Raw genomic sequence first — 17,458 nt, 5'->3', positions numbered from 1 at the left:
TTGCACTATGACACTTTAACCCTGGACTGTCACTTAAACTCTGGACTTACACAGCACAGTGCCACTTTATACCACATCATACTGCACATGGACATTTTAAGGACAATCATTAAAACCATACACATTTATGTATATACATATATTTTTCACATATTTTGCTATATTTTATATAGTTTATACTTTTTATTTATCTACCTCCTTTTGGTTTTATTTTTTATTCTTAATTCCATTCCTTTTTATGCTTGAATACCGGAGAGATGTAAAAAGCATTTCACTGCATGTCGAACTCTGTATGTATGTGTACGTGACAAACAAAATTAGATTTGACTTCTGCTTGGACATTTTCTGCCAGGACATTAGGGGCGTTCTGGCAGTGTGTTTTCTGCCACATGTCTTGTAATACTCACCTGGTTGCAATTGCAATTTAATTATCATGTGTATTTATATCCTCCGAGTTTCCTAATTTTTTGTCGGCTTCTGTGTCTCGGTTCCTGTTTCCTCGTTCTTTCAATTATTTTTTGTGTTTTATTTATAAAATCTCTGTTTTTATTTGTTAACCCTGCATTTGAGCCTCTTTATCTGTGAAGACCTCCCAGTTCTCTGACAGAAATAAATACACATAATAATTAAACCTATTAAAAGACGTGACAGAATTGTCCCGGCAGAGAATGTCCAAGTATTGACCCTTTCATACACTCGCTGTCACTTGCTTGTGTTAGAGAAACGATAAGTAATCCATACAGTATATACATTTAACATTTAAGGTTTGCTTTATTTATTTTTATTTCATATTTAAAGTATGATCTACATTTAAGATAGAAACATGTAATTTAACACTGAACATTTCTGTTCCATTTAAATTTGAGGAGCACCGGAAAACATTATATTAACCATATTATAATAAGGGTGTGGTTTAGCTCGTTTTACAGTTAAACAGTTTGACACATTGTTCTACTGGGTGTTGATGAAGTACGGAGTTGATGTGTTCACACATATAGACTGACGTGTTAAGACGACTCTGTACACAGACCATGAAATGTGTTTTAATCTCATGCTAACACACCCTGCTCTCTTTAATAACATCTGAGAATTGTTCTAGTATTTATAGGCTTTTAGTGAACCGTTGTGATCCATTTTTTCAGCAGTAATTCAGCTGTGGTATTAAATACACAAGTACACAATACAAAAACATCACCAGTTAATGAAATAAATGTCAGCAAAGATGCATGACTTGAACTAGCTAGCATGATTAAACACAGGATGTGGTGGGCATGTTAGCGTCACAAGCTAAGCGCTTTCCTTTCTCGGTTTTTAAATAAAAGCAGCTTTTTAATAGACGTGCTCTGAATGTAACTGACAATGTAAACCCACAGTTGTAACATAAAGAAGAAGGAAATGGTGACAATTCTGTTACAAAGAGCACTTTATAGTAGAGGATATCATTCAGTCATGAAGCTGAATATTTATATTATTAATAAAATATTCAATAATATTTTCAGCTTTTTTTTAATTATATTTTATTTGAACAGATGAGCAAAATATTTCTCATATTTTTATTTTATAGGAAGTGACTTCAGCAGAAAGAGAAGACAAGACAACAGCAACACTTGTTAACCACACACTCCTCTTCACACTATATTTACTGCTCAGTTGTTGGACACAAGAGTCTAAAAGTTATGGTAAGAAAAAACTTCATATTTTATGGCTAATTTCTCTCATTAATCTATTATCTACATTTCCTGAACATTGACAGGTTCGCTGTTCAAAATGCTTAAATTAATGCCTCATTTCTTTATGTTTAGCAACTTTTAATTATCACATATGAGCTCGAATATCAATATTGTGATCAGTTATTTCTGATGTATTGTGGTGTTGGTGGTAAAAATGCAGCTTGTTTAAGTGACTAATTCAGAAATTAAAGCAAAGAAATTTGTTTATGCAAAACATCATCATCCAGACATCTTAAGCACACACTCTTTAACTTACGCTTTTCTTTCTTTGCTATTTGGCTGTTGAACACGAGGGTCATGTAGGCACTGTGGAGGCAGAACATACAGTACAAAGACATTTTTATTGTGACACATATCATGTAACACAAAAAATGTTTTTAGGTATCATGAGATTATATTGAGATATTTTGGTTGTGTGACATTTCACTTTACGAAATTCAACCAAACATGATGGAAATGTTGAAAACTAAACCGAAGAAAACTTCCGTGGAGGAAACGATCCAGCGTCAGGAACAGGCTGAGGACATTTTTCTTTGCCAAATTAAACCAAACATGGTTCTTACTACACACTCAATTCTATGTAATTGTAGTAGTTTAAGTGCACAGTAGACTGTAAGAGGATGATTTGTGATGCATCAACTGGCATTAATAAAGCAGCTACTATCATAATCACTGCTGTTTGTGCAACTACTCCATGACCTTATATTTACATAACATCATACACTAGTTATAATGCTAATGAAGAGCAGGACAAAAGAAAGAAGCTGCAGAATACAACAACTTTCCATCAAGAGCACAGTCGTCTGCTGAAGCCTATTTATAGTCAGTTTACTGTCATTACACTTTCCTACCACTAGGGGTTTCAGCACAGGCGTAGTTCTAAATGCACAGGAATAAATCACTTTCCGTCCATAGAAACACATGCAAACTTTAAAGTGATGTTATTTTGACCTGCCTTCATGGTTAACTTTATTTTAATGTATTATGTTCAACTTTAGATGTGTTTAGAAAATCTCTCCTTCAAATATCAGATTCTGCTAAATCTATTAACCTGTAATTAGTGCATGACAATTAAACACATTTGAATCATTCATAGCTTGTGAATGTTCCAGTACAGTGATTTATTAATATTTCTGTAAATGTTTAAAGAGTCTCCTATTATTAGTAGAATATAGTGTGGTTATTATGTAAGAATAATAATAATGCATTTTATTTCATGGCACCTTTCAGAACACCCAAGGTCACCTTACAAGCAATATACAGGTTACTGCATAAGACAAAACACAAACAAACAGCATATACATATAAAGTGCATTTAAGTCTCAATAAAACATGTTATAAGAAAGCCTGCATAAAAAGATAAGTCTTAAGACGTGTTTTAAAAGTCACCAAGCACTTGCTATTGCAAACATCTAGGGGAAGAGAATTCCATAGGCGGGGGGGCAACATAACTAAAAGATCTCTAACATTAGTGTCTAGTACGGTTTTGATATATTCTACCATACCTTAATCCTCACTCTTGTTTGACTACAAATATGTGCATTAAACCCATCTCTGTACTCAAGGCCTACTCTCACAGACGCTCTCATCCACAGAGCAGAGGTCACAATGCCAGTAACCTCATCTACCCTCCTCTGTTGTGTAAGTCTCAAACAGTGGTGGTAGGTGGGCTCTGGAATTGTCAGTCTGCTGTAAAGAAAGCTGATTTTATCTCTGCTTTAACTTCCCATTACTCCTTTGATTTTCTTGCTCTGAGACCTGGATATCCCCACAGAACACTGCTACACCAGCTGCTTTATCCTCTGCCTATGCTTTCTCTCACTCACCACGAGAAAAACAGGCAGGGGTGGTGGTACAGGTTTATTGTTGTCAATGAAATGGTGCTTTACACCTCTACTCTTCTCTCAATTAACCATCTCTTCTTTTGAATTCCATGCCATTTCAGTTACCTCTCCTATCAACCTTGTTATCATTGTTGTCTACCGCCCTCCTGGTCCCCTAGGAGACTTCCTGGAAGAAATGGACTCCCTGCTTAGTGCTTTCCCTTCCGATAGCTCCCCCCTGACAGTGCTTGGTGACTTCAACCTCCCCTCTGACAAGCTACATTCTTCTTCCCTCCTGTCTCTTCTCGACTCTCTCCCTCACACTCAACAGCTACATCCCCACACACAAAGGAGGCAATGTCCTGGACCTGGTTTTCACCCGTCCTTCTCCAGCTACAGACGTGACTGCTACCCCACTACACGTCTCTGATCATCACCTGGTATCCTTCACCATCACTCTACCTATCTTACCTAAAACTACCTCTCACCCACTCGCTCTTACTCGCTGCAACCTTCACTCTGTCTCCCCTTCATCTGTAGCTCCTGGCACTCTTTCTTCCCTTCCTGATACTGAGTCTTTTTCCTCACTACCCTTGGACTCAGCCACAGATACTTTCCTCTCTTCTCTTTCCTCAACTATGGACTTCCTCTGCCCTATGTTAACTAAACCCAAGAAAACTTCTTGTTCTGCTCCTTGGCTTTCAGATGTGCTGCGCAACAATCGAAGAGAGCTAAGATCATCAGAGAGAAAGTGGAAGAAATCACAACTTGATGCAGATCTTGATTTTTACAGAACACTTCTTGTCAAGTTCTCCTCAGATGTGACTTCTGCCAAGACTTCCTTCTACAAGGAAAAGCTTGAAGCTTCCTCACATGACCCTCGGAAATTCCACATCATCATCTCTTCTCTGCTCAACCCCCCGGCTCCACCTTCTTCATCCTCCCTGACTGCAGAAGACTTTGCTTCTTTCTACCAGGAGAAGATTGAGGAAATCTGCCGGACCTTCACTTCAGCCCCGACTGCACTTACATCTCAGAGTATGCATTCCCCTACACCTTCGTTGTCACATTTCTCAACTGTGGCAGCAGAAGAGATTTTACAACTCATCCAGTCCTGCAATCCTACCACCTGCCCATTTGATCCACTCCCTACCACTATGCTCCAGACCATCTCACAAGACCTCTTGCCCTTCATTTCCACTATCGTCAATAGATCCATAGCATTTGATCAGGTACCAACTACTTTCAAGAGAGCAAGAGTTATTCCAATCCTAAAGAAACCTGCTCTGGATCCATCAGACATCAGTAAATACAGACCGGTATCACTTCTCTCATTTCTTTCAAAAATTCTTGAACACATTGTCTATAATCAACTGTCTGTCTATCTCTCACAGAACAATCTCCAAGATCCCAACCAGTCTGGCTTTAAAGCAGCTCACTCTACAGAGACAGCCCTTTTGGATGTCTCTGAGAAGCTACATACTGCTAGATCAGACAAACTGTCATCCTTCCTTATCCTCCTTGACCTTTCAGCAGCGTTTGATACGGTCAACCACTCAAGAGTCTTGGGATTTGCGGATCAGCTTGGGAATGGTTTGCCTCCTACCTGGAAGGACGCTCATATTAGATAACATGGAGGGGAGTGACATCTGCTCCACACAGACTCTCCACTGGCATCCCACAGGGCTCAGTACTTGGTCCTCTTCTTTGCTCCCTGTATACTCACTCTCTTGGTGAAGTTATTTCATTACATGGGTTCTCTTACCACTGCTATGCTGATGATACACAACTTATCTTCTCTTTCCCACCCTCAGATGCCACAGCTTCTGACCGGATCTCAGCATGTCTGGCAGAAATTTCATCATGGATGACTGCTCATCAGTTAAAGCTCAATCCTAGCAAAACTGAACTGCTGTTCACCCCAGGTGATTCATCCCCAGGGCATGATCTTGCTATATCCTTGCACAACGATCTGATCTCCCCTTCAGCCACAGCTCGCAACCTTGGGGTAACCATGGACAATCAACTGTCCTTTTCCTCTCATGTTGCTAATGTGACTCGCTCATGTCAGTTTCTTCTCTTCAACATTAGAAGGACTTGGCCATTTTTGTTCACACAGACTGCTCAGGTACTTGTTCAGTCTCTTGTCATTTCTAGACTGGATTACTGCAATGCACTGCTGGCAGGTCTACCTATGAACGCAAGCGGTCCTCTACAAATGATCCAAAATACAGCTGCCTGGCTTGTTTTCAACCTGCCAAAGTTCTCCATACCACCCCGCTGCTGCGATCCCTCCACTGGCTTCCGGTAGCTGCACGCATCCGATTCAAAACACTGATGCTGGCCTACAAAGCCAAAAATGGACCAGCTCCCTCTTACCTCAAAGCCCTCATCATTCCTTGCACTGCACCCCGCAACCTCCAATCTACCAGCACTGCTCGACTGGTTCTACCATCTCTCAGGGTAAGAGGCAAGTATACTACAAGACTCTTCTCTGTTCTGGCACCAAGGTGGTGGAATGAACTTCCCCTAGAGGTCCGGACAGCTGAGTCACTGGCTATTTTCAAGCGGCGGTTGAGGACATACTTATTCAGGAAACACTTCAACTAGCACTTCTTTCCTTATCTTTTGCATATAAAAAACAAAAAAAAAAAACACCTTTGACAATTTTTCATTGTAACTCTGAACAAATGTTTTAAACTCATGGTATCTTAAGTATGTAACCTAGTGAGCCAGCATTAATGTATTCAATGTTAGAGATTTAAGAACTTATGTATGTCGCTCTGGATAAGGGTGTCTGCCAAATGCTGTAAATGTAATGTAAATCTGGCACCCATAGTAGTAGGTTGAATCTGAGGTACCACAAGGGAAATTGAAGATGAAGATCTGAGTGCACGTGAAGGAGTGTAAACATGGAGAAGTTGAGTAAGGTATTGTGGTGCAAGATTATGAAGTGTCTTATGATTGAGTGGCAGGATTTTAAACTGAATTCTATATTTTACTGGAAGCCAATGCAATTGCTGGAGAACCGGAGAAATGTGATCAGTATAAGGTGTTCTAGAGGGAACACGAGCTGCAGAATTCTGAAGCAGTTGAAGCTTATGCAGCAATTTGGAGGTAATACCTGTAAGAAGAGCATTGCAGAAGTCTATACGTGAAGTGACTAGTGAGTGAATGAGAACTGCAGTATTATTATTTGGAAGAACGGGACGGACACGATTAATGTTGCGCAAATGGAAGTATGCAATCTGTGTGATATTGTTAATTTGAGCTTTAAAAGATAGTGTGCTATCCATGATGACACCCAAACTTTTAACCTGAGAGGAAGGACAGATTGCAGTATTGTCAATATATATATAGAAACAGTTAGATTTAAACACAACAGATCTAGTGCCAACAAGCAGAGCCTCAGTTTTATTGCCATTTACTTTCAAAAAGTTCGCTGAGAGCCAGTCTTTAATTTCAGCTAAACAGCTTGACAAAGACGGCAGAGAAAAAGAACCAGTGGGTTTAGCAGACAGGTAGAGTTGGGTGTCATCCGCATAGCAGTGAAAATTAGTACCATATTTCCTTAAGGATATCACCAAGAGGAAGCACATATATAATGAAAAGAAGGGGCCCAAGACAGAACCCTGCGGAACACCAGTAGTGACTGTAGATGTTCTTGAACTAAAACCTTTTAATTAAATATGCTGACTGCGCCCAGATAGATATGACCTAAACCAAGACAGAACAGTGCCAGTAATACCAATAGAAACTAATCTGTCAATAAGTACGTTATGTGAGATAGTATCAAAGGCAGCACTCAAGTCTAGAAAGACAACTATAGTTAAAAGCCCAGAGTCAGCTGCCAACAGTAGATCATTGGTTATTCTGACAAGAGCAGTCTCAGTGCTGTGGTGGGGACGAAAACCGGATTGGAATGTTTCATACAAGTTATTGTTGGACAAATGTACATGAATTTGAGTTGCAATACACTTTTCAACTACCTTAGAGATAAATGGTAAATTTGAAATTGGACGATAATTTTCAAAATTTAATGGATCACCCCCTGGTTTCTTAAGTATGGGTGTGATAATAGCAGATTTAAGAGCTGGAGGTACAAATCAAGAACCAAGTGAAGCATGAACAATTTTGGTAATCAACGGCAAAAGGGCCGGTAAACAAGCTTTTACTAAAGGAGTTGGTAGGGGATCTAACTGACAAGTCGAAGATTTAGATTTACCTATCAGACCTACTATCTCTGAAATAGTTGTTAGTGTAAAATTAGAGAAAACAGAGTGTTAAGGTGGGTGAGTGATAGACTGACAAGAATCATTGTGAAGGGTACCAGTAGGTAATTGCCGATGTACATTCTCAATCTTAGATATAAAAAAGTCAACAAGCGATCACATAGGTCAGTATAATACATATCGGCAAAGAATCAGGTGGTTTCAGAATATTGTTTACCACCAAGGAAAAAAAAAACCTAGAGTTATCTCACTATTAGACCTTTTTGTTTATTATTTTGGCCTGGGCCCACCTTGAAGAAACGCCTGTGTACTGTTGGCTGTATACATATTCTTTATATCTGTAAATGCGCTTACCTACAAATTCTACCTTGTGTGGTTTCTTGTGGTATCCCGAGCTTTAACGCTTTGCAGCCCAACCCTAGACTGGGTTGTAACATGTTTCTGATCTATCCATGTCTGATCACTTTCTGGTGTCATTTTGTGCCAAACTAGCTATTTTTAAGGTAAAATATTAAAATATTTGGAATGTTAAGAATATTGATTTGCCTACTTTTGCTGATGAACTTGCCATCTTCTCCAGTAAATCTGATTTCTCTACTGTTGATGAACTGGTAAAATATGACGATGATGGACTGAGCATGATTTTAGATGAATTCGCACCTGTGAAAACTCGAACTGTTTCATTTGTACATTCAGCTCCTTGGTTTACACCTGAACTGCATGAACTTTAAAACTAAATGACGTAGGCTAGACCGGTCGTATGTCAGGTCTGGCCTTACTTTTCATAATGAACTGTATGCTGAACATATTCAAAATTATAAAAATGCACTGACTAAAGCTAAATCCGATTGCTACTCCAACATAATTGGAGTTAGCAATGAGAACTATGCTTACCTGAAAGCAAAGAAAAGAAAAATACAGGGGAACTTCCCTAACTCCCTACCAAACACACACAGGGGAAAAAGGAACCCACTGCCAAAGAAAAAAGGCAACCACAACCCTACTTTCAATGAAACAGTAACAATTGTACAGTAATTTTATATATATATATATATATATATATATATATATATATATATATATATATATATATATATAAAGGGTCAACCAAGCTCAGAGTCAAAAAACAGGCAGAAATCAATACCAGAATACTCACAAAACCACAACAATCCAATTATCACAACACCAACAACAAACCACCACTACTAACAACACCCTCCTCCATCTTCTTCTGCTTCCTCTTTATATAGACTATTAGTGATGATGTCATCAATATGGGGACAGGATCAGGACAGGCTAGGGCAGGTTGCAAACTCTGGCCTGGAATCAACCTGCACACACACATGTACAAAAACACACAATACAATACCCTATTTTCACGGGTTGTAACAAACATTACAATTAAAACGTGTTATACCAGAGCAGCAAACGAGATCAAGAGTATGCCCCTTAGTATGGGTGGGCAGTGTGTTAAATTGTTGTATACCAAAGCTATCCAAACATGATAAAAATTCGCTTGTAGATGCATTATTGACATTATCTACATGAATGTTAAAATCACCCAGAAGGATAACATTTGAGGATATGGAACATAGATAAGTCAAGAGTTCAGATAGTTCAGTTAAAAAGGCATTATTGTTCTTGGGAGGGCGGTAAATAGTTATGAGGATGGTAGGAATCGCACCATTGATTTTTATGGCAATTGACTCAAAGAAGAATATGTAGACAAAGTTAAATGGGATACTTTCAATTTCTTTTTAGAAAAAAATTGCTAGCTCACCTCCCCTTCCCGTTTCATGAGATTTACAAACATAGCTATATCCTGGGGGAACAGACTGGTTTAGATGGAAAAAGTCATCTGGTTTCTGCCATGTCTCAGTTAGACAGAAAAAGTCAAACTCACGGTCAGACAGTAGATCGTACACCAGGGGTCCTTTAGTGGAAAGCGATCGTATATTAAGTAATCCAAAAAATGTTTTTACCAGAATCGTAACCAACTGATCTGGCCGGATTCATTAATAGACTGTGATTGACAGTCCGTGTAAGCCATGGTTTAGGTGACCAAAAGGACCGTATTTGACCTGAGTCATCGATGTTCTAACTCCGCCGAGACCCGCGATGTATATATTTCTGACGTGGTATGTACACAATATCCAGGGGAAGATATGAGCTGACAGAAGATTAAAAGAACGCAAACGGAGCTGAATAAGTTCCACCGCCGAATACTGGAGCATCGTCCATGCTACCGAGTGGTATACTGTAGAAAGGACGACCCAGATGTAATTCATCTGCACCAGTAGCTCAATGATCTTCAAAGTTGAACCGTGTGCCAGAAGTACCACAAAGAACAGTCAATAACTGTCAATAGCAGTCAAATCGACAACCGCGGAGAGCATCAACAGTCACAGGTACGCAGGTAGATCAACCAGCATACAAACCCGCCGAATCAGAGTGGATACCGAAGTCAGACTCCTTAATTCGATTTAAAAACAGTTCATAGATACATCCATGCATTCATAAGCACAGGATGATTATGAATCACTAAAAGTTTTTTAAAATTTCTTCCCAGAGCAGCAGCAGCTAATAGCGCCAGCGTTCACCCGGAAGTGTTCTGAACCTCAGCGCCGATTGAGGGACCTGATCTCACAAAATGACAGACAGTGTGTGTGGTGTAAACTCCTGAGTGATGGAGTAGTGTAATGAAGGAAACTTACTGTCTCCACCTTACTGAAGTTGATCATATTATGTTTTAGGTTGTATATAGAATCTTTATAAAAGAATGATGTCCCTTAAACCGTCTTCTCTGCTTTGTCTGATCTTTCTCCTCATGATCCCAGGTGAGTCTTACCTTTATATTATCACAGTCACACACACTGGAGACAGTACAAACTGATTTAATCCCCAAATCTGTGCTTGTTCTTAAGGTCCATTTAAGAATCATGAGTAAAATAGACGTTTGATGGGGTTCAGGATAATAATCTCTAATCACCTCTTTTATGTATCATGTTTCAGCTCTTGGGAATGAATGGAGTGTGAAATACAATCAACTTAATCTCTGTGCTTTAAAAGGATCTACAGTGATTATGAACGTCACTTACACACACCCACCACGTCTTACAGTGACAACGAGGTTTTGGTTAATTAACCCAGATGAGGATAAAGAGTGGATTGAGCTGAATAATGAACCAGGTTACTCAGGCAGAGTGACGTATATAACAGATGTACAGAATCACTTCCCCCTCAGACTGAGTGATGTGAAGAAAACAGATGAACAGATGTACTGCTTCAGAATCAGAACAAATAAAGAGAAAGAAAGATACCTGGGTAAACCTGGAGTTACACTCAGTGTTACAGGTAAAGAAAAGCATCTGTTTTTTATATATAATTACACCACATTTCATTACCGATCACAGTGTAGCGTGTTTGGAGGGTTCAGGGAAAGAGGAAACTAGAGGCAGGATTGGAGATCGTTATTTAACCTTTATTTTTATAAATCAATTTTCAGTCCACACATTATGTCTACTCACACACGCGCACACACACACACACACACACACACACACACACACACACACACACACACACACACACACACACACACACACACACACACACACACACACACACACACTCTTCCTCTTCCGTCCCTGCCACAGGTCACTGCAACAGATAGCAGTTATTAACACAAATCTCCACAGGTGTATAAACCTTACCACTCACTGCCCTCTATTCACAAACCAGCACTCGACCACAGCCACACTTCCACACACTCACAGTGGTTTTGTGTTGTTTGCCATTCGTTGTTTTGCAGAATTTCTTCTGTTAGGCTGAAAATAAGATGTTTTGTTCATCTCACCTTGCTCTCTTTTCCATTAGGCTGATGATTATGGTTCTTTCCTTAAAGGTGGGGTGTACGATGTTTGAAAGCCAATGTTGTCATCTGAAATCTGCTCATTGGCTACAAGTTTGTTTTGCTTGTGGGCCTGGCTCAGCTTTTTGAAGCATTTTTCAAACAACGTGCACCCCACATTTAGTGATTGGGTCTGCTGAATTATTCTCCCTCTGTGCCCAAGCTCGTTGTTCCTTTTTTAAGTCGTATCTGTAGCATTGATGTCTGACACAAGCCTTGCTTCTGTTTCTTTCTTGTTTTTCTTGTTTTTATTCACAATAATCCTGCTTTCGGTTTCTGCCTGTTTATTATCTGTTTTCATTCACACATCTCTAAACGTTAAGCTGGTCCCAAGCTAGTGGATGTATGTAATCAGTTACCTGTTTCATTCAAGTGTCGCTAGCAGAGTAACACATGGTGTAGTTCATAATATTAACTATGGACTAACTATTACTATCTATTATTTTTATATTCCTACACAGAACTGTTTTGGGGAAATGTTTTGCTTGTGGTACCTTTTTAGTGAAGACTAAGATAATGTTCTTACTGAAAAAGTTTCTTACTGAAGAGTCCTTGAAACATTTATACTGCTACATGTCAAGGTTTTTCTGTCAAAGTACAAACTGTTTTGTCTGATTGTTCTGATCATTAAGGGGCTGGTAAATAGTGACTTGTCTCCAGATAGAAAACCACTTTGAGAGCAGAGTTTTAGAAGTAGACGCTCTACTGGCTTCAGGACGACTTTCATGATTTAACGTTTCTCTCGTTGTTTAAGATCTTGATCTTCAGATCGCTCCTGCAGAAGTGACAGAAGGACAATCAGTCGTTCTGACCTGTAAAACCACCTGCAGTCTGACTGATCCAACATTCATCTGGTACAAAAACAGCAGAGATTTAACCACAAAGACCAACAAGAACAATGAAGTCCGTCTGCAGTCGGTCAGCAGTGAGGATGCAGGCAGTTATAGCTGTGCTGTAAGAGGATATGAACATCTCCACTCTCCTGTTCAAACCCTCAGAGTCAGATGTGAGCTTTATTTACCTTCTTATATATGCTTTATAACTTCATTCATTTTCTACCGCTTATCCGAACTTCTCGGGTCACGGGGAGCCTGTGCCTATCTCAGGCGTCATCGGGCATTGAAGCAGGATACACCCTGGACGGAGTGCCAACCCATCGCAGGGCACACACACACTCTCATTCACTCACACACACACACACTATGGACAATTTAGAGATGCCAATCAACCTACCATGCATGTCTTTGGACCGGGAAGGAAACTGGAGTACCCGGAGGAAACCCCCGATGCACAGGGAGAACATGCAAACTTCACACACACAAGGCGGAGGTGGGAATCGAATCCCCAACCCTGGAGGTGTGAGGCGAACGTGCTAACCACTAAGCCGCCGTGCCCCCTGCTATATATAACTTGATAGTTAATAAACTAAAACAAAATAAACTATTGATGTAAGTAAAGAAAACACAATATGACATTGACTTACATTAGCAGTATTCGGACAGGACTAGTTTTACAGGGGGTCGTTAGAGAAATTTCAGTTTCGCAGACGTACTTTGTGATTTTAATCCCGTCCGAATCTTCCATGTCTGTGTTTTTCTCACACAACCTGTGTAAAAATTTCAGAGCAAATTACCTTCTGTTTTTCCGCAAACTCGGCGCTCCTCTGAGAAATCTAATCTCGTCTGAATGCGAATGTCTGTGATTGCCGAAAATGTTTTTTCCAAAACGCGTTTTCTTGTCCGTTTTGGTCAACGTGAACTACCCTATTAACTCTAGCGCACCGGTATTCAGGTTTCTGCTTTCTGCACACCAATAATGAATGTAAATGTGTTTGTTACCCTGTGAAGAAATAAAAAAATGAAACCAACAAGAAGAGCCAAATCACCTAAATTGTTAAGACTGGCTACTGTAATATCAGTCTCAGGTAAGGTCTTCATTTCTATAGTCAATTACATAATGTGAAAATTATATAAAAATGTATTTATTCCAGTGGGTTTATAAGAAGTTCTATATAAAACCATATGATAATAAACATTTTTTAAATTTTTTTTTTTTTTTTTTTTTTGACCATACGCAATCCACACATCCAGGACATGTGGTCTTGTGTAACGCCCACATGTAAAACACAGACACTCCTACCTCCGTCGGCTGAAAAAAATTCTAACTCAAACGTCATTTGGAAAACTAGTCCCGTCCGAATAGGGGTATTAATAGCTTGAAGCCTGAGATCAGATGACAGTCCCATAGATTTGATCTAAAACATTATCAACTTGAGTGCAAACTGTCATTAAAGCAAAAAGAGGAAGACCCAAATACTCTTATATTTAAATACATATTTAAAATGCTATTTGTTGTGTATTTGTTGTGTTGTGTATAATTTTTGTATTAGCTGAATCTATTAATTAATTCTGGAAGCAATTTCATATTTGTGTTGATTAGTGAAATAGAGTGATAATTAGAGCAAATACTTTATTTGTTTTTTGGTTTATGAAAGTGGAATTCATGTGTGGTGATAAATTCACTAGTTATTTCTTTATTTCTTCTGTAATTCTAATGAACTGTTGTCCTAAATATACTTATAGAATTGAGCAGGAACTCAACCTGCCCCTGGTGATTTGTTATTGTGGCATTAGACTTAAAAATGTTATTATTGATCAGTGTGATTTGCATATTGAAGTATTTTTAAGAAAATGTTTTATTTTTAAGAATTTTAGTAAAGTAGATACAATTTCAGTCCAATCCCATTCTAACACCAAAGGAAAGAAATACAGCCATTTACAGAAAGGTGTCCCTGATTTATCACAATGAAAAAGATTCAAATATAGAGCCAAATGTAATAATGAAAAAAGGTGCAAAATAATAGTTATAAACTACATTCAATTATTGATGAAAGACAGAAAAAAGCATTAATTATGACCATGAACTGCTTTCCTCACTCTGGTCATGGAACTCTCTAGATCGTCCAAAGAATGTCTCAGTGTCCATCAGTCCCTCTGGTGAGATAGTGGAGGGCAGTTCAGTGACTCTGACCTGCAGCAGTGATGCTAACCCACCTGTACAGAACTACATCTGGTTTAAGGGGAAGACATCAGTAGGAAAGGAAAAGACCTACAACATCTCCAAGATCAGCTCTGAGGACAGTGGAGAGTACAAGTGCAAGTGCAGTAATGAAGTCGGACATCAGGACTCCAACAGTGTGACTCTGAATGTTCTGTGCAAGTTAAAGCTGAAGATTTCCTCACAGACAATTAGAGATAAAACTATTATGGATTAACTTTAAAGTGTTATCATCCTGTTCATTTTAGATCGTCCAAAGAATGTCTCAGTCTCTGTCAGTCCCTCTAGTGAGATAGTGGTGGACAGTTCACTGACTCTGACCTGCAGCAGTGATGCTAACCCACCTGTACAGAGCTACACCTGGATTAAGGGGAAGACATCAGTAGGAAAGGAAAAGACCTACAACATCTCCAAGATCAGCTCTGAGGACAGTGGAGAGTACAAGTGCAGGAGCAGTAATGAAGTCGGACATCAGGACTCCAACATTGTGACTCTGAATGTTCTGTGTAAGTTAAAGCTGAAGATCCCCTTACAGACAATTAGAGATGAAACTCACATTATTTACTTTAGTGTTATCATCCTGTCCATTTTAGATCCTCCAAAGAATGTCTCAGTGTCCATCAGTCCCTCTGGTGAGATAGTGGAGGGCAGTTCAGTGAATCTGACCTGTAGCAGTGATGCTAACCCACCTGTACAGAACTACACCTGGTTTAAGGTGAATGAATCATCACCTGTAGGATCTGGACAGAGTTACAGAGCTGTACAGAGTGGACAGTATTACTGTGAGGCTCAGAATAAACACGGCTCTGAGAGATCAGCTGCAGTGTCTGTCAATATTAATGGTGAGGGTGATGATGTAAATCTATGAGAAACAAACTAATAAATATTTAACACTGATATTTATTACATTGTCATCCACACAGACTCCCTGAGCTCAAGTGTGTACGCAGGTCTTGGTGTTGTTCTGGTTGTGTGTATTTGTCTAACTGTCACCTTCTTGTCTATAAGGTAAGAAATTACAGAATATTTTCACCTTATTATAAAAAGTGGAGTCCAAAAGACTTTTCTGTTGTACAGATCTGTGTTTAAATATTTTCCCAGTAAACACAGTTCCAGACTCCAGATTTATTCCCTTTTCTGTTATAATCTGCTCCACTCTTCTCTCCTGGAAAGTTCTCCACTAGATGTTGTATTGTGTCTGTGGGGATTAGTGTTCATTCAGCTAAAGATCATTAATGAGATCAGACTCTGATGTTGAGATGTTGAGGAGACTCCATTTCCAGTTCTTCCCAAAGGTGTTCAGTGGGACTGAGTCAGAGTCAGGGCTCAGTGCAGGACACCCGAGTTCCTCATGGAGTCTTCATGGAGCTCAGTGGCTTTGTGCACAGGGACAGTGTCATGCTGGAACAGTGTTTGGGCCTCTTAGTTCCAGTGAAGATAACTTGTAATGTTACAGAGACTTTCTGTAGAATTGTTTGCTTCAGTCATTGTGGTGTGAGGATCAGTGCTTCTCAGTCCAGACAGTCTAAGTTTACTGTTTACCGTGACAGGACTAATGGAATTATTATATTTCGTTTTCAACAGGAAAAAGAAAGCAACTGGTTCAACAGCTGGCCAAAGTTTAAATCAGGTAAATAAATACTTTTATAAAAAAAACTTTTTAAACACTTTGTTTCTGTTGTAGGGAAATAATCAACAGCAGGTTTGTGAGTTACTGTTACAACCCCAATGGAAATAAATTTCCTTTAACATCCATGACACAAGCCACTCATAATTTTGAGCCACAGGTGATTTGTCTCTGAGTCTCGCTCACAAATTAAGGTACCTGCAATATCTGGTCTGAACTACATGCTCTATTAAGTTAATTTAATTTAAATTACGGTATACAGTAAAAGGAGGGAAGATACCGCCTTCATAGAATTAATAAAGGTTACACGGCCTGTTCGGCGGACGAACAGACCAAATAAGCGTAACGTTAATTCCAGTACCGTTAATTTCAACTTAGGTTAAAATATTTGGAAGTCACTATAACACGTTATAGTTGCTTATAAATATTTACCTTGCTTCGCGAGCCAAAATCGCTACACATCATTTCGGTCAAAATTGAGAAGCATTGGTTGCCCAGAAGTAGCTGTGAACTCGGTTAAAAATAAAAGACCAGCTGCTACCTGTGTCAGGGACGGAAGAGGAAGTGTGCGTGTGTGTGTGTGTGTGTGTGTGTGTGTGTGTGTGTGTGTGTGTGTGTGTGTGTGTGTGAGAGTGTGTGTGCGCGCACGTGTTTGTGTCTGCGTTTGTGTGTGTGTATGTGTATATGTGTGTGTGTGCGTGTGTGTGTGTTTATGTGTGTGCAGGGCTGTCAAGTATCACACATTGAGAGTGAGTCCCTCATGTCGGTCTTCTGTCACACATCGTATTTCTCACACAGAAAAACTTTGTGACTATTTATTATATATTTAATAAGCTGCAGCACCCAAAATGTATCTGTCTCCCCTGGAGTTCTTAGTCGAGCCTGACACTTATCAGCCAATCAGAAAAGAGGCTACACAACAGCCAATCAGAAAATAGCACTATTGTATCTGGGTAAGATTTAACGCAACAACCAATTAAAAAAAAACATTCATTAGCGAGGGTATTTTCGATGGTGGGTTTGAACAACAACTCAACACGAAACAGCTTGTCTCTGGACGGGACATTGTCCTCAATCAT

General features: G+C 39.3%; 2 protein-coding genes across 2 annotated transcripts in view; one reads left to right on the top strand and one right to left on the bottom strand.

Annotated features, from left to right (window-relative positions):
* The window catches only part of LOC113643839 (hemicentin-1-like), a 276,071-nt gene that overhangs the window by 144,760 nt on the left and 113,853 nt on the right, over positions 1–17,458 (bottom strand).
* Positions 1,466–16,013, top strand: LOC125139441 (B-cell receptor CD22-like). Its single transcript, XM_047803576.1, has 7 exons — positions 1,466–1,679; positions 10,539–10,622; positions 10,798–11,139; positions 12,450–12,701; positions 15,001–15,258; positions 15,346–15,594; positions 15,676–16,013. The coding sequence occupies exons 2-7, from the start codon at positions 10,565–10,567 to the stop codon at positions 15,762–15,764; spliced, it is 1,248 nt and encodes a 415-aa protein (XP_047659532.1). The 5' UTR covers positions 1,466–1,679; positions 10,539–10,564; the 3' UTR covers positions 15,765–16,013.

Source organism: Tachysurus fulvidraco, chromosome 18, assembly GCF_022655615.1.
Source record: "Tachysurus fulvidraco isolate hzauxx_2018 chromosome 18, HZAU_PFXX_2.0, whole genome shotgun sequence".
NCBI lineage: Eukaryota > Metazoa > Chordata > Actinopteri > Siluriformes > Bagridae > Tachysurus > Tachysurus fulvidraco.
The sequence above is the reverse complement of the archived record's forward strand: the minus strand, read 5'-3'. Positions and strand labels throughout refer to the sequence as shown.

Bases quoted from the DNA above. Each gene is read 5' to 3' on its own strand.
- LOC125139441 (XM_047803576.1), top strand. From the start codon at position 10,565: ATGATGTCCCTTAAACCGTCTTCTCTGCTTTGTCTGATCTTTCTCCTC. The intron at 11,140-12,449 runs GTAAAGAAAAGC...TCGTTGTTTAAG, and splicing joins AGTTACACTCAGTGTTACAG to ATCTTGATCTTCAGATCGCT. The intron at 15,259-15,345 runs GTAAGTTAAAGC...TGTCCATTTTAG, and splicing joins TGTGACTCTGAATGTTCTGT to ATCCTCCAAAGAATGTCTCA.